This window comes from Vipera ursinii (assembly GCF_947247035.1).
Source record: "Vipera ursinii genome assembly, chromosome: 13".
Lineage (NCBI taxonomy): Eukaryota > Metazoa > Chordata > Lepidosauria > Squamata > Viperidae > Vipera > Vipera ursinii.
Genome location: NC_139526.1, coordinates 12,313,031 through 12,335,646, shown reverse-complemented (window position 1 = coordinate 12,335,646; position 22,616 = coordinate 12,313,031). Strand labels below are relative to the sequence as shown.

At 44.0% G+C, this 22,616-nt stretch overlaps 1 protein-coding gene across 1 annotated transcript; it reads right to left on the bottom strand.

Annotated features, from left to right (window-relative positions):
• Positions 1–9,938: 9,938 nt before the first annotated feature.
• On the bottom strand, positions 9,939–21,860 carry LOC310646137 (uncharacterized protein). The gene is made up of 5 exons (XM_083372386.1): positions 20,692–21,860; positions 15,822–15,867; positions 14,114–14,207; positions 13,248–13,286; positions 9,939–10,021 (listed from the first exon to the last, which is right to left on the bottom strand). Coding segments are annotated over exons 1-4 (432 nt in total). The 5' UTR covers positions 20,983–21,860; the 3' UTR covers positions 9,939–10,021; positions 13,248–13,285.
• Between the last annotated feature and the right edge of the window lie 756 nt (positions 21,861–22,616).

Genomic DNA, 22,616 nt, shown 5'->3' with positions numbered 1-22,616 from the left:
CTCGAACCAACTCGTCTGCTCTGTCCCTTTTGTTAGATTTATGCACCAACGCATCCACCAGGCCTTTGTTGTCTACAGGCATGCCCGCGTACAAGTCCGATCTCCCCAAATAGAGAGCAATTGCATCCGGTCCATTCTGGATTGTGCCCTTTGAGAGGATGACAGCTGGCCTTGGGACAAGGCTGCCAGACCCAATCAGGAGAAAACCCTGGTCATCTGTGGAGAAACCACCAAGATTTATCACTTTGTAGGCCTTGTTTCCCTTTCCGTTGTAGAGGACTAAATGATATCCGGTCAAAGCCACTCTTTGTCCACTGACATGATAGAGTTCCAAATATTCCATGGTGTCCTCTCCGGGATTATCTGCATTGACCTCATTAATCAGGAGTGCCGGCTTTATCTTTTGGTCCCTGAGGAGGTTCTGCGAATTCCCTTCACGTAACCAGATGCATAGAAGGAGCACCGATGCACTGATCAAGCCAGACCCCATGACTTGCAGAGACGAGCTGTTTCCCAGGAGTCTAACAATCAGGTCCTCTTTCCAACCAGGTCTGGACAAAACAGAAGAGAAAATAGCTGGGAAAAACAGCCAACAGGATTCAAAGTGATAAAATTATCCCATCGTCACAACTAGCGATGATGGATGCCCAAAGATACAGACACCTCAAATCCAAACAGCAGTGACAAGCAAGTCCAAGGCTCTCCTGCAGTAATGTTCATAATAATTTCCCTTTTGTAATCTTACCCTTTCCATTAGGAAAACGAAAGAAATTTTAAAAAGCCACACGTTTCTTGTAAATCATTTCCAACCTGGCCCTAACCTGGATTGAACCAAAACAATAACAGATATCCCTTATCTTGGAAAAGACACGTATCTTACAAATGGCAAGAAATATTGGATACCAATAAACTATAAAATACGCGTTTTTCCTTTTCAACTTTCTTCTTATTCCTCCCTCCAAAGAGAAGGAATAAAATTAATTCCAATTTAAAATGGAGACTGGAATAAAATTGCCAGTCCGTGACCGTTGGAGAGAGAGGATTTGTTTAGGGGGGAAAAAATACTTCTGAAAAAATGCAAGTGTGAGGAATCTCCATTACTTGGATTCTCATGTAAGTAGTCCTCGACTTACAACTTTAACTGAGTCTAAAACTCCATTTGCTAAGTGAAACAGTTGCGAATTTTGCCCTTCAGCTCTTGAATACCTGCCGTTCTTCAGTTAGCAATTGAAGTGCATCTGGCTTCCCCACTGACTTTCTTTGTCAGAAGGTGGCAAAAGGGGATCACGTGCTACCGTCATAAATACGATGCTGCCATCGTTGTAAGTGTGAAAAACGGTCATAAATCCTTTTTTTCCCCACTGCCGTTGTAACTTTGAACAGTCACTAAATGAACTACTTCTATAGATGTCACTTGGAAGGTATTTTTATTCCATTCAAACATACCATTAAATTTAACTGTCTTTACAGCTGATACGTAACGTATCATTTCCCCATGTTAATCTTATTTTTTAATTTATTTTTATTTTAATCCCATTTATATCCCGCCCTTCTCCGAAGACTCAGGGTGGCTTACAATCTAAAGCACAAATCAATGTGCTTAGCAATAGCCTTCATTCTATGTATATGCCTGCTTATTAGGGCTTTCGCCCCCCCCAAGCGGCATTATTACAAAGTCAGCTTATTGCCCCCAACAATCTGGGTCCTCATTTTACCTCCCTCGGAAGGATGGAAGGCTGAGTCAACCTTGAGCCTGGTGGGACTCGAACCTGCACTAATTGCAGGCAGCTGGTGTTACCTAAGGAGGCATTAGCCCACTGCTCCACCAAGGCTCTTGATCTTATACTTTACAGGGATTGTGTATAAAGCTATCTTAAGACTGTATGATGGGTCAATATTGGTATAATGCTGAGACATTAATAGATGAATTTTTATTACCTTCAAGTTATCTGTTATTTCCATTCGATTAATAAGGCAAAATAAACCCCTTTCAGCTTAGCTGGCCAAACAGACTTCTCTTCTGCATTATATCAAAATATTTACTCAACCGTGGTTGGTAATAAGCCATAATCGGCAAGACCACAGCTGCTAAGCCACACACTGTCATTCTCAAACCTAAGACAAAGAAACACTTTTCCAATGATGTATGGGGTGAAATAACTGATTCTGTCGTTGCTTAAACGGTTTTGCTATTAGAAAATGAACCTCACCAGCAAAATGTGGGCGAGTTTCCTGCTCTTTTTTTTAAAAAAAAATCTACCATAGAAACTGTGGTTTACACCCAAAAGATTGTATCTCGTCCCGTTTGACCACAGCTTGGATAAGCTCATATCCTGTTATTGGTGACAATAACTTTTAAATTAAGAATGTCTTTATGTACAAATGTGTCAGAGAGGAAAAACTCTTTTTACAAAATGCAATTCTAGCAGCTTGTCGCATTACAGTTTGTTGCTGCTAACACCTCCCATTAAAGTTTTCTGAAATTTTAACTGCTAGAGCCCTCTTTTCGCCAGTAAGTGTACACTTCAGCTTCTTGGAATGGATCCCTGGGTGTGATTTTCTCAACAGCCTAGATTTCTGTTACTTTTGGGTGTTTTTAAAATGCAAAGCATCTGAGCTATTAATGAGGAAGTGGGCATTTCGAGTTTTATTCTGTCTTGGATAACCCTTGTTTTCTCCAACCTTTGCCCTGTCCAAACCATGGGAACAATACAGTATTTACCTACCTGTCAAGTTAATTGGAAGGTTGGAAAGACTGTAATATTAAAAACAGAGGCAGGTCCTCCATGAGACCAGAAATATGCCACTGCAGTCACTGTAGGTATTCATCTCCTGGAACAGCAAAGAACAGAAAATAAAGAAGCACTGCTAAGCTGGGCAGAGATTACTTTGCACTAATACAGAAGAGTGATTATCATATTGATTGAAGTTTCAGCCTAGAAGATATAGTTCACATCTGCACTTGGTTACCCACTACACCACTACAGTCTGCACCGCTGATCCTAACAAATCTTTTTAACAAATCTTGGACAGGACAGGACAGGACAAGTGAAGTGGAATGGAGTGGAGTGGAGTGGAGTGGAGTGGAGTGGAGTGGAGTGGAGTGGAGTAGAGTAGAGTAGAGTAGAGTAGAGTAGAGCAGAATAGAATAGAGCAGAATAGAATAGAGTAGAGTAAAGGTAGGGTAGAAGAGAATAGAAGAGAAGAGAGTAGTGTAGAATAGAATAGAATAGAATAGAATAGAATAGAATAGAATAGAATAGGAAAAAAGGAATAGAATAGAATAGAATAGAATAGAATAGAATAGAATAGAATAGAATAGAATAGAATAGAATAGAACAGAAGAATAGAGTAGAGTAGAATAGAATAGAATAGAATAGAATAGAATAGAATAGAGCAGAATAGAATAGAGTAGAGTAAAGGTAGGGTAGAAGAGAGTAGAGTAGAGTAGAGTAGAGTAGAGTAGAGTAGAGTAGAGTAGAATAGAATAGAATAGAATAGAATAGAATAGAATAGAATAGAATAGAATAGAATAGAATAGAATAGAATAGAATAGAATAGAATAGAATAGAATAGAAGTTACCAATCTACCAAAATCTGGAGCACTGATTTTAAAAATCTTGCAAGACTGTTATACCAATCTTCTAGACATTGTTGTGAGAGAAAGAACAAACTCAGCAAGCTGACGTAGAATTGGTAACATGCCACTTGGCACACAGCACTTGTGGGAAGCCGCCATTGTCTTCAAAGACCTATGAGTCAAAGCACTGCCAGTCAACAAAGCTGCTGTGTTTTATTAACTCAAGGTGAGGGCGAAGCTTGATAATCAAACCTAGTTGGCTTTCCGGATGGGTTGAACAAGCCCGATTCCTACGGCCAAGCTATTGTAAAATGATTTATAGCTGGGATTTTCCCTTGAAAGTTAAATCATGGTATTCTTAAACAGCTGGGGTCAAGCCACAGCAAAGCAAAGCAGAAGATGGCTTCTTAGCCTAGCTAGCCTAACATTTAAATATAGTCACTCTCTCCCATTCTAAGCGTCTGGGAGAAAGGGAGTGGGTTATATTTATTTTTTATTTATTAGATTGTTATCCAGCCTTTATTATTTTTTTTCTAAATAACCCAAGGCAGTGAAAATACCTCATACTCCCTTCTTCTTCCTATTTTCCCCACAACAACCCTGTGAGGTGGGTTGGGATGAGAGAGAACGATGGGCCCAAAGTCACCCAGTTGGCTTTCATGACTAAGACCGGGGTGGAGGTGGTGCTAGAACTCACAGTCTCCTGGCGATTGGGCCAAAGTCACTTAACCAGCTTTCGTGCCTAAGGTAGGACTAGAACTCACCATCTCCCGGTTTCTCGCCTAGTGCTTTAACCACTAGATCAGACTGGCTTTCTTTATACCAAGCACAATCAATCAAAATAATAATAATAATAATAATAATAATAATAATAATAATAATAACAACAATAACAATAATAATAATAATATAGGAGGGACGCGGTGGCTCAGTGGGTTAGGATGCTGAGCTCGTTGGCAGTTTGGCAGGTCGAATCCCGAGTGCCGCGTAGCAGTGAGCGCCTGTTACTCGTCCCAGCTTCTGCCAACCTAGCAGTTCGAAAGCACATGAAAAACGCAAGTAGAAAAATAGGGACCACTCTGGTGGGAAGGGAACAGCGTTCCGTGCGCCTTTGGCGTCTAGTCATGCCGGCCACATGACCACAGAGACGTCTTCGGACAAGTGCTGGCTCTTTGGCTTTGAAACGGAGATGAGCACCGGCCCCTAGAGTTGGAAACGACTAGCACGCATGTGCGGGGGAACCTTTACCTTTACTTAATAATAATATAAGTAAAAAATAAGCAACCCGAACAAAATGAGAATCTAAAGGACACCTTTTCTTTAGTTCTTACATCAAGAGAAAAGCGGCCGTTCCATTTCCACCCATCACTGCCCAGCTATGAAACAGAAGATTTTGTTTGCATCACAACCAAGCCTTGGTTTGCTTAAAAGTATGATTTAAATAAGCCCCAATTTATGGGGTTCACCCAGCATCCTGGCCCGCTAGCAGATCTGGCCTTTCAGAAGCGAAAGGCCCAGCGGAGCTGCTTCACGCAACGGCATCGCCCATCCGGCGTGTGAAAACAAGAAACTGGACATCTCTGCAGCTTCTGTTTTCTCCCCGGATGGGGCTTCGCTTCTTCTCCTCTCCAGAAGTGGGAGCTCTGCCAAGCCAAAGGCAGCCCAGGAGAGAGAGCGCACTTGGGGGGAGGCGGGGGGGGTCCAAGGAGGAGAACGCCCCCCCCTGAGCTGAGCCGAGTGCAGGACCGCGAGTGCAAAGGCTGCTCGGAGGAAGTCCTTCCCATTTGCCGGCCTTTGGAAAGAGGAAACGTGGAAGGGGGAAAAAAGGAAGGTGCTTCCTTTCCTTTCCTTCCCTCTTCCTCCTTCCTTTCCTTTCCTCTTCCTCCTTCCTTTCCTCTTCCTCCTTCCTCTCCTTCCCTCTTCCTCCTTCCTTTCCTCTCCTTCCCTCTTCCTCCTTCCTTTCCTTTCCTCTCCTTTCCTCTTCCTCCTTCCTTTCCTTTCCTCTTCCTCCTTCCTTTCCTTTCCTCTCCTTCTCTTCCTCCTTCCTTTCCTCTCCTTCCCTCTTCCTCCTTCCTCTCCTTCTCTCTCCTTCCCTCTTCCTCCTTCCTTTCCTTCTCTTCCTCCTTCCTTTCCTTTCCTCTCCTTCCCTCTTCCTCCTTCCTCTCCTTCTCTCTCCTTCCCTCTTCCTCCTTCCTTTCCTTTCCTTCCCTCTTCCTCCTTCCTCTCCTTCCCTCTTCCTCCTTCCTTTCCTTTCCTCTCCTTCCCTCTTCCTTTCCTCTCCTTCCCTCTTCCTCTTTCCTTTCCTTTCCTCTCCTTCCCTCTTCCTTTCCTTTCCTCTCCTTCCCTCTTCCTCCTTCCTTCCCTCTTCCTTCTTCCCTTCTTCCTTCCTTCCTCCCTCCCTCCCTCTATCCTTTCCCTCCTTCTTACCTTTCCTTTCTTTTTCGAAAGAAAGAAAAAAAAAGAGGGAAAGCGCGCAGTCAAGGCGAGAAGAACCGTCTCCAACCTCCTCGGAGCAGGGAAGGGCGGCCAGGCGTCCCGAGGCGCATCTCGCTCGGGCTTCCAGTGCGCGCCCTGCCCGCCTCCGCTCCGCCTCCGCCCCCGGCCAGCTCGTCCCACTCGCGGCTGGCAGTTCCACGCCGAAAAGCTTCCACGCCAAGCGGGCCCCGGGGAAAGCTCGGGGGTTTCTGCCTGCCGGGCAGCCCGTCCTCGGAGCTCTGATGGTCTCCGGCTGCGAGCGCCGAGAGCCCGCCTTTGGGGAGGTTGTGGGGGGGCAGAGGAGGCGCCTTGATCCCCCCCTTTTCCAAAATCCGGGGCTGGGAGGGCTTAGCCGGGATTTTCCCTTGAGGGTTAAATCATAGGGTGGTTGGTTTTTTTTCCGCTTGATAACGAAAATGCATTTTCTGAATGTTTCCTTCTGCGCGGAAAAACGCGCGGCGGTCCCGTTCGTTGCATGGCAAACACGCGGATTCCTCCTTAACGCCCTGTATTGTAGGTAGAGTCGGGCTGGAAGAAGCAAAAAATGGCCTTTAGAGGGCAGCAAAGAGCAGGCAGCCCTCTTTACACATTGCAAAGAAATATGTTCTGCTTGGGTTAAACTGGACTCCGCATTGGAACAAGTATTTCAGGAGGCATAGCAGAGCTCCCCAACTTTTCCAGCTAGGTGGCCCTGGAGGAAAGAAAGTAGCAGGAAAATGAGCACACGGCTGCACAAGCAGACCACGCGCGCCCATGGCGGTGCGCTGGCATGACGCTGGTGGCAGTACTAGTGCACCCAGGCATGCCCAAACAGGACTGCTAGCCCCCACGCGGCAGCACTACTGCAAATAGGGGGCCCCCTGGCCAGCTATACTTTTGGCCCAATGGCCAACAGGCCACCGCCTGGTACCGGGCCGCGGACCATAGGTTGGTGACCACTGTGGTATAGCATTTGTCAAGTGCTGGGGAAATCAAGAGATTCTGGCAGTTCAAATGAGTATAAAGATTTATTGCAGGCTTAAGCTCTCTATGAGAATCGGAACTACTAACGGTCAAGGGAAATTAGCAGGAGATAAAGGAACTCAGGGTGGGCTGGATTTAGATCTCTTGTGGGTGCGCAGAGACTCATGACTGATGATGCATTTGACTCCTGCTTCTAGCTCAGCCTGGTCATCTCCTACAATACATCATGTTTGGGATGGAACTTTGAGTCAAGTGTCTCTCATTATGTCTTGCCCCTGGCAGCTTTTTAAGAACACAGTCTTCATTTCTACCAATTTGGACCAATTATTCTCCTCTCCGCCAGCTGAATAGTAACGGGAGAACCCGTGGCCTGCTTAAGACTGCCAAATTGGAGCTACTGACAATCATAATTCAAGCTTTTCTAGGGTCAATGGATCCTCGTTTGACTCACAGAAATAAGTAGAGCATCCAAAATTGGAGGGTTTTTTTTGGGGGGGGGTGTTGAAGGAGAGAGAGGAAGCATCTTAAATATATTAGGTAAAGGTAAAGGTTCCCCCGCGCATGCGCGCTAGTCGTTTCCGACTCTAGGGGCCGGTGCTCATCTCCGTTTCAAAGCCGAAGAGCCAGCACTTGTCCGAGAATGTCTCCATGGTCATGTGGCCGGCATGACTAGACGCCAAAGGCGCACGGAATGCTGTTACCTTCCCACCAGAGTGGTCCCTATTTTTCTACTTGCGTTTTTATGTGCTTTCAAACTGCTAGGTTGGCAGAAGCTGGGACAAGTAACAGGCGCTCACTCTGCTATGTGGCGCTCGGGATTCGACCCGCCAAACTGCCGACCTTCTGATCGACAAGCTCAGCGTCCTAACCCACTGAGCCACCGCGTCCCTTTAAATATATTAGGGGACCTATTTTGATTAGGATTCCAGTTAAGGATAGCAATAATTTCTCCATCATTAAATTTCATGTTGTATACCTCCTTGGAAGCCAATTTGGTGGCATGGTTAAGGCACCAGCCTAAAAACCAGGAGACTGTGAGTTCTAGTCCTGCCTTATATCCAAAGCCAATTGGGCGACCTTGGGCCAGTCGCTTTCTCTCAGCCTTAGGAAGCAGAGAATGGCAAGCCACTTCTGAAAAACCTTGCCAAGGAAACTGATCAGGCAGTGGCCAGGAATCATCAGTGAACTGAATGCATCAGAAAGTTTAAATAAAATAATAAAATATAAAATGAAATAAAATTGTTGTAATTTCTCCCCGCCCCCCCCCCCCAATTTTGCTCAAATGTCACCATTTTCAAATAGATATCAGGGTTAAGTCGCCAACCTTTTGAATGTGAAATCTTTCAAGGCCTTTGAAATGTTGCTGGAAAGGATAAATGTTTTGCGGTTTCGTATGAAGCAATGTTGGGATTTTTAATCAGAAAAATGATATTTTTGCAAAGGAGAGGAACTTAGCCCATTAGCAGAACTGGCCTTCCCTGACTTGGGGCATTCCAGATGTGAGTGCAGCTGCCAGGCAACTAACTATAGGTTGTGGGGGAATATAGCAAAATGGGAATGGGTTGAACTAAATATATCAGGGGTGTATCCCGTACTTAGAATATAGAAGCATAGGGCTGGAAGGGAACTTAAGAGATCATGCAGTCCAACGCCCTGCTCAAGTAGGAGATCCTACACCATTTTGGACAAATGGCTGTCCAATCTCTGAATCGTTGCAGGATGTAAGCCGTTCCGTGTAAAGCTGCCTTTTGCAATTGACTGGTGAGGATTTTGTCAATGGTGGAAGCCTCTGAATTCTTTAGCCACGATTTTAAGCAACTCAATTTGTAGGCTCTTCTTTCAAATACCGTTGCAGGAACTATCTGCCTCTTAGAGCTGGGGGAAAAAATGCAGTCCAGCTGGAATTCTGCACCTGGAAATGTGGAAGAGGGTGTCACCCACCTATCTCCAGCAGCAAAATATCTTCTGCCATCCCTTGTTCCTGTCTCCAACCACCTTTCCCTTCCATGAACTTAGGAATTCTTTCTTTCTTTCTTTCTTTCTTTCTTTCTTTCTTTCTTTCTTTCTTTCTTTCTTTCTTTCTTTCTTTCTTTCTTTCTTTCTTCTTTCTTTCTTTCCTTTCTTTCTTTTTCTTTCTTTCTTTCTTCTTTCTTTCCTTTCTTCTTTCTTTCTTTCTTCTTTCTTTTCTTTCTTTCTTTCTTTCTTTCTTTTTCTTTCTTTCTTTCTTTCTTTCTTTCTTTCTTTTTCTTTCCTTTCTTTCTTTCTTCTTTCTTTCTTTCTTTCTTCTTTCTTTCTTTCTCTTTCTTTCCTTTCTTTCTTTCTTTCTTTCCTTTTTTCTTTCCTTTTTCTTCCTTCCTTCCTTCCTTCCTTCCTTCCTTCCTTCCTTCCTTCCTTCCTTCTTTCTTTTTCTTCCTTCCTTCCTTCTTTCTTTCTCTTTCCTTTCCTTTCCTTCTTTTTCTTTCTCCCTTTCCTTCCTTCTCCCTTCATCTTCCTCCCCTTATCCCCCCCTCTCTCTGTGTCTCTCCCCCCCCCCGCGCGCGCACACACACACACACACACACACACACACACACGCACAGAGGAAGGCCTCAAGGGGCTTGAGCAAAGAAGGCTGAGTCAGGCACTTTGTTTGGTGTGCAACTTTTAATCAGGCCAGGAAGGAAATACTGCTAAACGGATTTTCAAGGAGCGGCTGGGGAAGGAGAGAGCAAAAAGGCCAGCCCAGCTCCTGCAGAAACCCTGCAGAGAAGCTTCAAAGGGGGACGCAGGAAAAATGGGAAAAGCGACATCTGAAAGCCCTCTGGTGCAACTGGATGCAAATCTTCTTAGGATCGCTGCCTCCCATCACCTTCTCCTCATTCTGAACTTTTTCCCAAAAACCTGGTGACAGCCAGAGGGATGCAAGTGGGGTTTTTCCCCCCCTCTTTTGGGGTGGGGGAAGCACCCCACAATGCAGGAGGCTCTGTTGTGGGGGGGAGGGGGACCCAGGCGTTCAGTCTGCAGCTGCGGAGACAGAAGAGGGAGCAAAGCGTTGAAGGAGCAGCGAGCACAGCTCTCGGGTCAGCATTAAAAAAAAACCTCTTGAGCAAAGTTGACCAGTTGTGTCAAAAAACTTTTTTTTTTGCAGCGGCTGCAAATGGGAAAATAAAATAAAAATCCCCTTTTTTTCTTAAAAAAAGGAAGTCTTTTTTCTTCTTCTTTCTACTAAAGGAAGTGTCAACGCTACCGCTTCGGCTGGGAAAGGAACAAGCAGAATATTCTTTGGAGATTGAATGAATGGGAAGTGATAAAATGTCAAGCTTGTGAGAATGGCTACTGAGGATTTAACATAATAGCAGAGTTGGAAGGGACCCTGGAGGTCATCTAGTCCAACCCCCTGCTCAGGCAGGAAAACCCTATACCATTTCAGACAAAATGGCTGTCCAGTCTCTTCTTAAAAACGTCCAGTGTTGGAACATTCATAACTTCTGGAGGCAGGTGGTTCCACTGGTTAATTGTTCTCACTGTAAGGAAATGTTCTGGCATCCCATGGTTTTGTGATCAAAATCTGAGTCCTTGGCAACCAGCATGTATTTATGACAACTGCAGCATCCAAGATCCAGCCAGCTTCCGAGAAGCAACTCAATAGAGGAAGCCGATCACTTTAACTGCAGTGATTTTGCTTAACGACTCTGGCAAAAATGTCATCAAATGTGGTAATACCACTGAACATTTCACCTGGCTTAGCAACGGAAATTCTCCACCCACATTTGATCGTACCGTGTAGTTTAGGAAAAGCCCCAAAGTGCCTGGGATCAGAATAAGCCACGAGTTAATTATCTTTGTCCACAGAATGTGGCTTGGTAGACACTCTGCTTATGCTCAGAGGTCTTGGGAAGTCTCCTCCCTGGAAACCAAACAGAAGGACCCCGCTTTTTCAAAAGGCAACTGGGCTTTTTTTGTTTTCCCCTGGAAGATGTTTCGCTTCTCATCCGGGAAGCTCCTTCAGTTCTGAACTGAAGAACTGAAGAAGCTTTTTGGATGAGAAGTGAAATATCTTCAAGCAAAACCAAGAGAAGTCCAAGTTGCCTTTCGAAAAAGCACCTGTGGGTCAACCATGACCTGGACGACTGAGAATCTCCATAGATAAAGAGAGGGCCTTCGCCTTTGATTAAAATCAGGGTCTCCAGATTAGAAAAGGACTATTTTCTGATATTTACTTTACTTTGGCAGTTACTGAACTGGTCATGAGGTGGGCCGGGTGTCAAATCATCACGCTCTTGCAATTTAAACCAAATCCTACGAAATTCTACCATTTCTTTTTTTTTTTTTTTGAGGCAATAGCGGCGGAATCTTGCAAAATCTGAGGGACCTTGTGAAATCTTACCAACTTCAGATATTTCTACACGAATTACTTACTTACATCAGTCACATGCCTCCCATTTCTTTACACGAAGAAGCAACTTAAAGGAATATTAAAGACGCCTCAACACCGTAGGTCCTCTACGTTTAAAACCCATCTCTGCCAGATTTTACCCTTTTTGATCATTGCATTTATCTTTCCTTTTTGTACGCAGGCCGTCCTTGACTTATAACAGTTTCATTTAGTGACTGTTTGAAATTACAGTGTCGCTGAAAAAAGAGACTTAGGACCGTTTTTCACACTGATGACCTTTGCTGCCTCCCTGTGGTCACATGATCAAAATTCAGACGTTTGGCAACTGGCATGTGCTCATGACTGTTGCAGTGTCCCAGGGTCATCTGATCCCCTTTTGTGACTTTCAGACAAACAAAAGCCAAATGGGGAAGCCAGATTCATTTGACAACCGTGTTACTCACTTCACAAATGCAGTGTGCCAACTGTCCAACTAGCAGACCCAACGAAAGAACTCTTCAAGGCATTTAAGTCCCAGCAGGCTAAACGTTATTGGCTGTATCCTTTCAGAACGGAAGAAGCAAAACCAGCTCTGAGGTTTCCCGCGGGAAAGCTTGCTTAGCTAAAAGATAGATCCCCAGGCCCCCACCCACTGGGGGTTCACATGGTCCAATGGTGCTCTTCCATTTTCTTATGGGAACAGTTCACTTCTCCATCGAGCACCTGCGGCAATGGCCTTAAAGTGCTGCAGGCTCTCACGATCCGCGAATCGCTTTCTTAGCATTCCATTTCCTCCCTTCATGTTCTACCCCTCCCCGCTTTTTCTACAGACAAATGAGGAAGCTAGCAGGCATCGTGGCCATGCATCCTTGATAGACTGATTCATTCAACGACTGTGGCGAGAAAAGCCGTAAAATGGGGCAGACTCGTTTAACAAACGTTTCCCTTAGCAATGTAAATTTTGAGCTCCCTTTTGGTCGTAACTCAAGGAGTACCTGTCCTGGCTCTCCAATGCAATTTTTCTGCTTCCTGAAAGAACGTAACGTGCCTCTGTGTAACTTTGGACCCTAACCAGGAGGCGGGGTGTGTCTTTCAATCTTTTAGCTGCCTGCCAACACAAAACCCCCTCTGAAGAACTTTAGTTGTGGAAAGTCCTCTGGATGATGCTTAGACAGGTGGTCCTTGACTTACAGCCATCATCGGGATCAAAATTCCTGTTGCTAAGCAAGACGGTGATTGAGTTGCATCCGATTTTACAAACTTTCTATGCAGTAGAAGTGAAGCAAATTGCTACAGTGAATCACGAGGTCATTAAATGAATCCAACTTCTCCCACTGACGTTGGGAAGGTCACACACGGCGACCACATGACCCTCAGCTGTTGCAATTGTCACAAATACACGCCAGTTGCTGAGCGCCCAGATTTTGATCATGTGACCATGGGGAACGCTGCAACGATCATGAAGTGTGAAAAGTGGTCCCAGCTTACTTTTTTCCCCCACTGCCTTTCTAACTCTGAACGGTCACTGAACGAATGGTTGTAAGCTGAGGACTACCTGGGCTGGTTGTCAAGCATTGCTTGTCAAGGATCTGAATGCTGATTGCGCGGGCAATGCTGCGACGGTCGTAAGTGAAGGACCAGTTGTAAATCGCTGTTTCCTGCGCTCTTGTAACTTTGTAAGCTCGCCAAACAAACACTTCTTAAGTCAAAGGACCAAACCGTAGGAAGGAACGTTGCGGGGAGGAAAAAACATGGAAAAGGATAATGGGAAAATACCTTGGAGAAAATTGCTATTTGAGGGTTTTCTCCATTAAAAATTGAATAAGGCATTAGACATCAGAGAGCATCATACAAAAGGTAGAAAGATCTACTCACCAGGCACTCTAAGTCTATAATTTGCCAGTTGTTCCAAGTCTGCAAGAGGAAAAGTAAAAATAGGAAATGAAAGAAGAAATCCTTACTGGGCAGTATATGCAAAGTTCCATATCTAGAAATGTACCGTTATTTTAAAACTGAAGGCTCCTTCACGCTCTCTGAGCTTGGTTGTTTTCTTAACAAACATTTCACGACCTAAACTAGGTAACATCATCAGCCCTAGATGATGAACAGAGCGCTGATGATGTTGCCTACTTCGGTAATGAAATGTCTGCAAGAAAAGAACTAAGCTCAGAGCATCGAGGACCCCTCCTTTAAACGCTGAAACTACAAATATTCTCCTTTACTTGGTTCCATTTTAAAACTGAGCTGCTAACATGTCTCTCAAAACCGGACTGCTGTTACATCTTGAAAGATACTACAGATTCGGCTGTCCAAATTAGATCTCAGACATTGACTGTTCTTATTTTAGGATGAGCCGTAGTTTGGACAGGCTTGAAAATTGCGTATCTGTTGTTTAGTCGCCTGGCTTTCTGTTTCAAAAATCTGTTTAGATGGTTCTACAAGAATTATTACTAAATCACCCTGCAACCTTTTGTTCCATTGCCTTCAAAGTAATATAAATGTTGGTTCATACAGCAGGCCGAGCCTATTTTCTCCCCTTTGGGCTTGGGATGAGGTATCGGTTAGATTTAGAACATAGAACATAGAATGATAAAGTTGGAAGGGACCTTGGAGGTCATCTAGTCCAACCCCCGGCTCAGGCAGGAAACCCTACATCATTTCAGACAAATGGCTGTCCACTCTTTTCTTAATCATTCTGTCAGGATCCTTCCCGCGATTCATCCGCTCGCTATTTTCTTTACCACTCAGTCTGCTCGTGAGGCTGCTTGGGAAGAGGCAGCTGCGGTCGTCTCCTCACATACACTTCCGTGTCAGCAGTCTCTTGCACAGCTTGCTCTGCAGGACAATGGAGGAGGGGGGGGGGAACCAAACCAAAGAGGTTAATTCACACTCCAGCATCTCAATAACACAAGATCCACAGGTTAACAGCATACATCCCCAAATGCTAACCCGCTGTCGGTATTTTTTACACGCAGGCACCAAAAACATTGCACGCGATGCGTCTATTTCCAAAACATTTCACGTGAGAACCGGTTTGGTGCAGTAGTGGTTAAGGCAACCAGGCTAGCAACCAGGAGATGGTAAATTCTAGTCCTGCCTTACTGGATGACTACGAGAAAGCTGGCTGGGTGACTTTGGGTCAATCGCCCAGAGACTGCGAGTTCTAGTCCTGCTTCAGGAACGAAAGCCGGCTGGCTGACTTGGAGCCAATCACCAGGAGATGGTGAGTTCTAGTCCTGCCTTACTGGATGACTTCGGATCCGTCCCTCTCTCTCAAGCCCAACCCACCTCACAGGATTGTTGTTATGGGAAAAATAGGAGGAGGAAAGAGTATAAAAGCAATAAAGGTGGGATAGACATCTAATCAGCAAATAAAATAAATGTAGCTTTAGTCATCAGATCCCCGGCTCATTTACCCACTACTAAAAGATGTATGACGGTAACACAGATGGGCCCAAGATGAAGGGGGCTTCCATAAGTTGCTCAGTGAAAATGGATGAACTGATCCAGAGATATTTTCTTTGGGACCCTTTCATATCCCCAGTTACTAGACACTCCACGCTATTCCAGTCCAATTTTTTTGTCTATAGTCTGTTCACATGTGCCTCTGCTTCCAAGGTCTTTCTATTATGTAGTTCCAATAAATAATGCATTCCTTCTATTATGAGCTTCAGTCAAAAACCCCGTCTCAAACAATGATGGGAAAGTTTACACCGTTTTTTAAAACAAATGGTCATTTTTTTTTTCACGTGAAGAAAAACCAGGAAATAGCGGACAAAGTTCAACCCAAATGAAAAATGAATGATTGTGGAACAGGCTGCTGGCCAACATCCTCCTCAAAATTGATGGGTCTAGAGGGTGACGAACTGATGCCATTGTTGAAAATGGCCTTGCGATTAAGAAGGGGCCAAAATATCACTGGTTATTTATGCCAGATCAGAACTAGATGACTCTGTAGGTAGATTTAAATTCTGGTTAATCCTGTAATCATTTATAGGGAGAATTGTTGCATAAACCATAAGAACAAGATAACTCAAGTATGCATGCTTGATATGTGTTTAAAGACTTGCCAAGTCTCACAAACACACCTTCTTTCAACAACCTACTGCTGAATCCAGGAGAGGAGATTTGTTCAATACATAATTTCCAGATGTGATGGCTTCCCCATAATGTAATCCACCGTTGGCTTTGCGGTTCAAATCCCACGTGTCGGGAAAATCAGGAAAAATAACGCAAACATTTCACTCTTTCCCCAATTCCAGTGACTTTTCCCCCTTGTCTTGGATTCCGAGTTCCACTTTTCTAGCCACCGTGGCTGAGGAGAACGGTATTATAGTCCAAAATTAGGAGGGAGCGAAGCTGGGCAAAAGATACACTTTTCAAGGCATGCAAACGCGCTCAATGATTCTGTGAGCACCTATGAAATTTGTGATGCCAACGGGGACTTACCAATTTCATCCAAGATATTCTGCTGAGCAGTATGGTGAGCTTTCTCCTGTTCATTTAAAAAGAGAAGGTGGGAAAGAGAGAGAGAAAGAGAGAGAGAGAGAGAGAGAGAGAGAGAGAGAGAGAGAGAGAAGGCACACATTAATTGGAAGCTTTGGAAGATAGAACCACAGAGCTGGGAGGGACCCCTGGAGGTCTGCTAGTCCAACCCCCTGCTCCAAGCAGGAGCCTTACGCCATCCCAGTCAAAGGGTTGTCCAGTCTATTTTTGAAAACCTCCAGGGATGGAGCAGCCTCAACTCCAAGAGGCAAGCTGTTCCGTTGATTAATTGTTCTTACTGTCAGCAAATTGCTGCTTACTTCCAGGCTGGATCACTCTTTAACAAGCCTCCACCCATTACATTATGTCCTGCCGTCTCTCAATTAGGCTGCCAACAGGATGAACTTTCAACCGACACAAATAGCAACTGAAATATTAGTCCTGTATTTCTGCAGGGCATCGTGTTTGGGGGTTGGGGGGGGGGGAAACTAGTTTATACCTTCTGGGATGGCTAGCTTTTTCTAACCACGGCTTAGGTGAAATCTGAGCTGTTTCATCTTCAGACTACGCCAGCCCTGTTGAAGATGTTAAAAGGAGAGGAAAATGCAAAAAGCCGGTAAGCATTTATTTCTTTATTTTTAGAAGCCCGTCTGGTGCTAAATACATTGCAGTGACTCCAGTTTGACCTACTTCAGGTTGGAGGCTTTTAAAGGCATGGCTGCTATGCTGGGTTGAATATTGGATCCGCCAGCAAGGAGGCCAGCCTGGCATTCTTGCAGAAGGTTAACTGAAATTTAATGCTCGCAATTGAACTGCTCTCTTGGCTAGATCTCTTCACTTATGCTCTCTCATCTACCTATCGTGAGGTTTCCGGGCAAAGTGAGAAATATAGAAATCTTTTCTGGAGACCAAACAGTCAGTCAGAAGGGTAGCTAACCCATGGGAAAAGAGGGCATAACCGTTCACATAGATACAGGTAGTCCTTGACTTATGACCACAACTGAGCCCAAAACATCTGTTGCTAAGCGAGACACTTATTGAGTTTTGCCCTGCTTTACGACCTTTGTTGCCACAACTGTCAAGTGAATCACCGCAGTGGTTAACAACATGGTTCTTAAGTGGATTTGGCTTCCCCATTGACTTAAGTGTGCCAGAAGGTCACCAAAAGGGATCACGTGATCCCGGGGCACTGCAACAGTCCTAAACACGAGTCAGTTGCCAAGGGTCTGGATTTTGATCATGTGGCCATTAGGGATGCTGCAACGGTTGTAAGTGTGAAGAGTGATCATCAGACACTTTTTTCAGTTCTCTGTGGGCGCGCCAGACCTATGGAACCGCTTGCCGGTTGAGCTCCGGACGGCCCCCGACCTTCGCTCCTTCCGGCGCGATCTAAAAACGTATCTATTTGAGCAGTCTGACCTGGTCTGATGGGTTAGGGTTGGGGTTTTAATATATCTTAATTATTGTTTTAACCTTGGGCATTTATTTAATCGCTTTTAACTTTTGTATCCTGTTTTTGTATTTATTGCCCTGTACACCGCCCTGAGTCCTTCGGGAGAAGGGCGGTATAAAAATATAATAAATAAAATAAATAAGTCGAGGATTATCTTTATTAGCGAACGGGAAACGGGATCGCTTTGCTGGGATGCGTGGAAGAAAGAGAATTTGGCTTCCTAGGTTAGGAGGGGGTAGATTCAAAAGAAATCGAGTCACAGCCATCCAAATCAACGGAACATCCAAATCAGTTTCCAGTCAAGACTATATCAGAATTAAGCTTTGATTGAGGGAAAGTGGAAACATAAAGTTAATTTTTATCTTGAGGAGGGAGCAAAGTCTATTGCGTAGGACGGTGTTGCTGGTAAACTATCTGTGTGGTGTTTGAATTGCTGGGATTATTCTGCATGCATTTAAATGCCTTTAGTGTTGCTACTGGAAATCATCTGATTTAATCTCACTCCTCTCACCAAGAGTTTCATTTTATACCAGCAACTTCCATCTTGGTATTGGGTGGTTGTCTTGGGATTCTTGCTCCCACTAGCATGTCTTTCACACTTGGCCCAGCCAGCATGCATATTTTTAAATGGCCAAGTTTGTTGCTGGCTGGGGTACCTCTGGGATTTGAAGTCCACCCACCTTAAAGTGGCCACATTCGGAAAACACTATGCTAGCCCTACCATTGCTGTTCACCTATTTCATTTCATTTCAACCCCCATTGCAACATTACACAGCATTGTGCAAAAAGCATTTGAAAATGATGTGTTTTTTTTAATCCCACTTATATCCCGCCCTTCTCCGAAGACTCAGGGCGGCTTACAATCTATTTCTCCACTAAGATTACTCTCCCAAGCTGCTACCTGTCATCCATGAATGATGGATGGAATCTATAAATCTTCCTCTTTCTTTTTTTCCCCCCAAATAGCACTTAGCTCTTGTTGGTGGGTTTAGCTGTGTAAACAGAGGCATTCAGAGCTGGAACGCTGAAAATAGAAGGAGTTATTAACTCGATATGACACCATTTCTGCAAACGTGAATAGCCACTCGGAAAGGTGTCATCTGAGGAGTGACGTTCTAATGGGGGTCAAGGAGAGAGAAAAATCTTTCAAGGGTTAAAGAAAGAATTCTGCCCTACTGTAAATATGCCTTTCTTCTTCTTGTTGGAAATGTATAATCTGGCCGACGGGCTAATGATTATAGTTAATGAAACAGCGCAAGTCTTTACGGGAGACCAAAACAGGAACAATTTGATAGTGCAAGCATTCAGTAACAGCATCCAGGGATATGTGATTTTTTTTTCATTTTTTTAATTAAACCCTAGAAACATGATTATTTTTAATTAAAAAAAACCCATAATCCGTCTTAAGAGAACCCTGTCTGTCCTATGGTTGAACTTTAAATACATCCATGACCTTGATTCAATACATAAATGCACTGGAGGTTTTTTAAAAAGAGAGTGGACAGCCCTTTGTCTGAAATGGTATAGAGCAGGGGTAGGCAACCTTCGCTCTTTTATGACTCGTGGACTTCAACTCCAAGAATTCCTGAGCCAGCATGGCTCAGCTTGGAAACCTCTCCCTTTCCCCTCAGCATGGCTGGCTCAGGAATTCTGGGAGTTGAAGTCCACGAGTCATAAAAGAGCCGAGGTTGCCTACCTTTGGAATAGGGTCTCCTAATTGAGCAGGGGGCTGGACTAGAAGACCTCCAAGGTCCCTTCCAAGTCTGTTATTCTCTTCTGTTGTGTTCATAAGTCAAGGCTAGAGGAGTAGATTTTTTTTCAAAACAGAGAAACACATGCCCATTAATATGGAAATTACCCTCTGGTTTAACGATTCTCGATGATCTCTGTCATGGGAAAAAATAAATGATCTCATGTTGACGGGAGAGTTAAGATACCTTCATGTTAAGATCTGGCATGTTTAGCTATGGCTTGTGAAATAAGCCACAAGTGGATCTATAGAACACATGGAGCCATAAACCACACTTTACAAACCACATTGGAGTCTGTTAATGTACTTTGATTGGTTTCTGCCCTGCAGGTCACAGAGCCTTGAGCCAGACCTAAGCTGGAATGAACCTGTTCAGTGATTTAGTGGTCTTCCTCCTTGTGCCAAGAGGGATCAGAAGGTGCATTAATGGGTCACGCTGAAACAGATATGGAGGACATGATAAATATTCCATGCCCGACTCTATAATCTGGATGTCCATTTTAGGAGAGCATGGCTTGATGGCCATTAAAGTTGGGCTGAACTTCAAATAGTCTCTTTGGGATTTGTTCATCAAGACAGGCGGGATAGGATTTGTACTAGATCAGACAGTAGATTTGCAAATAAGTAAAGAGTTAGTTAAATAGAAGGAGTAATTTCTACAACCTTGACCTTCTCTCTTGTTAAATATATATATATATGGATGGGCTATATGAGATGCAGTTGTCTTAACAAATCTTCTCGCAGCAACCCAGGCTGGTTATAGATAGGGTTTACACATTGTGATAGGACCCAATTTATCTAATCGTGGTTTACTGGTTAGGTCCACATGATCTGCTAAATCTGATGAGCAAATACACTACCCAGGTTAGCAATGCACAGTTCTGTAATCATTTAATATCCTGTGCCCAAACAAAGAGGCCTATATGACAGGTTAAGAATGAAAAGTCATCATATAACCAGCAAAGAAAGCATCTAGGTTTTTCACTATCTGTTGAACCACAAATAACTAAAATTTGCCTAGATACTTGTGGCCAGGACCACAGTTTTCTCCATGCTAATATAAGGTACTGAAGGCTAGGGCATCAGAAAACATGAATGAAACCACCTGGATGCTTTGGAATTGCGATGTTGGAGAAAATAAACTTGAGGAAACCTCTATCGCCCAAAGAACAATATGAAAAATCAAAATGCTTGCTGGAAATCTAGTAATGACGCTAAAAGCTTAAATATTTTGGACCCCTTGTGGGAAATTGACAGTAACTGAAGAAGACCCGGGATGCTTGGAAAAATCGCAGGCTCTTGGAAAAACATCAGCAAAACACCTAATACCACCAGCCTGAATTTAGGAAATCTCATAGGCAGTTATGGATGACGGTTCTGGAGAAAAGGATAGCCTTCAACCCATGAAAATTCCAAAGCGGTTGAACGATGGAACAACAAAAATGCAAGAGGTGACTCAATCCATGCAGTTACCTCAAAGGTGGATAAGTAGATTGGGGAAGGTATCCCCAGTCTGAATGACCTTGTTGGTTACGCCTTGAAGGCTGAGGACCTCAGAGATTCCATAAAACTGAAGTCCACCCCCTCTGTTATGCTTTATCTCATTTTATCTGGATTTGATTGTGGCTCACCTGGTGCTCTTTTCCTGCAGTTTCCCTCTGGTGGGCCCTGTGTTCAGGGTGTGGATGCTTCTTGTGGGTATCTGGGCTAAACAAAAGACTGGTTAGCTTCTGCATGGAGGCCTCCAGCTCTTCTTCCGTGTATTCCAGAACTTTTCCGGCACTGCTGACAACCTGACTGTAGGAGGTTGAAGGCTTCTCATCATCTGGCTTCTTGATCCCATCATCTGGCTTCTGCTTCATCAAAATAAGTATTAAGACAAACAAAATCATGCACAGGCAGACAACCCAGAACTCTTCCATTCTAGTAGATTCAGGAACCTCACTTCAGCCAGAACTTTGAATATTGCCGCGGTAAAGAGCAAACTCGGTGCTGGGTTGAGCAACTTTTCACGATTTTTTTTAGTAGGTGGGAAAAGCATACAATACTCCAAATGAAGAGCACAAATAAAATCTGTTCCACCGGATATTTTGGGGAATTGAAGTGAGAACTTCCTTGCTTAAAGAACTTTCGTCCACCTTAGATGTTCTTCACCAGCAAACACAGCCGAACCTTAAATCGTATGCAAGTTACAGAAGGACTCTCTTTTTCTTAGATTCTGAGATGGTTTGTTAGTGAATTAAAAAAAAAAAAGCTTGTTTCCATATTCTCATAAAGCCATTTTGCCGTGGCTGCTTCCTTGCTCACTGGTAAATGCTAGGCGATTCTTCAGACCAGCGAGATCCGTTCCCCAGCCAAAAATATCAGTCAGGTTCAGGAACGGTTCCCACAATTGTCCACAGCTCCTTTTGATATTTCAAATGTACAAGTCCTACAATGTTTAAATAGCCTTGTGTTTTATTTTCAAAATCCAAGATGTTAAGCTGCGATTCCTGTCCGGAATACTTTGATTTAGTTCATACGACTTGTAAATCAATTAACCAAAGGATGCTTATTCAAAAATGCTGTCCTTTAAAAAATTATATATATATATACGCAGAAACGAAGATACAAGCTAAAGCTACTTTTATAAACGATTTGCCAAGCAAGAAGACCCAGCCTTTTGAACTGTAAGTACTTCCAGAAATTAGAAATCTTGAAATCTCTTGAATTTATCTCCAAGGATATTTGCTCGTCAAGAAGTGGATGTCAGTTGCTTTATATGGCTATTGCTCTTTCTCCTCTGACACTCCTTTTTTCAGACCCCTCCACATAGCTATTCCATAGGAAACTAGTCAATGGGCCAATTAAAATGTGGCACCCACCCCCATCTTTAGCCAATCCAGGAAGAGGGTCACTATCATTCATCATTGCAAAGTCGGTCTCAAGGGCCAAAAAGTGAATGAGAAGGGCTAGCGGCTGGAGATGAATCTTGCAAGCCAAACTTGCAAGCTGAGTTTTCTGCCAGACGTTTTTTGTTACTGTTGAGAGAATGCCAGAGCGATATCAAGATACTGCCTATATTTTCAATTTTATACCTGACTTGCTGACCGCTCAGTCACAGCTTTTAAAATAGCCTGTTCCTACAACCGAGCTTCTTTCCTTAACCACCTCAACGTTTTGAACAGATGCAGAAAAATCACCAAACGCGTACGGGGCTTGGAAGCAATTCAAGGCGCAGGCAGTCCTCGGCTGACGACCACAATTGAGCCCCCAATTTTTGGTTGCTAAGCGAGACGTTTCGAGTTTTGCCCTATTTCACGACCCTTTCTTGCCCCCGTTGCTAAGTGAATCACTGCAGCTGTTAAAGCTAGTAACACGGTTGGTAAGTGAATCTGGCTTCCCCATCGACTTTGCTTGCCAGGAGGACGTAAAAGGGGATCACGAGACCCCGGGACAAGGCGACCGTCATAAATATGAGTCTGTTGCCAGGCATGTCAGTTTTCATCCCGTGACCGTGAGGATGCTGCAACCATTGTGTGAAAAATGTCACTTGTTTCAGTATTATTAACTTTGA

Coding starts and splice junctions, on each gene's coding strand:
- LOC310646137 (XM_083372386.1), bottom strand. CDS start 20,982: ATGGAAGAGTTCTGGGTTGTCTGCCTGTGCATGATTTTGTTTGTCTTA. Junction 15,868..20,691: donor CTGCAGGAAAAGAGCACCAG/GTGAGCCACAAT, acceptor TTAAATGAACAG/GAGAAAGCTCACCATACTGC. Junction 14,208..15,821: donor GAATATCTTGGATGAAATTG/GTAAGTCCCCGT, acceptor ATTGTCCTGCAG/AGCAAGCTGTGCAAGAGACT.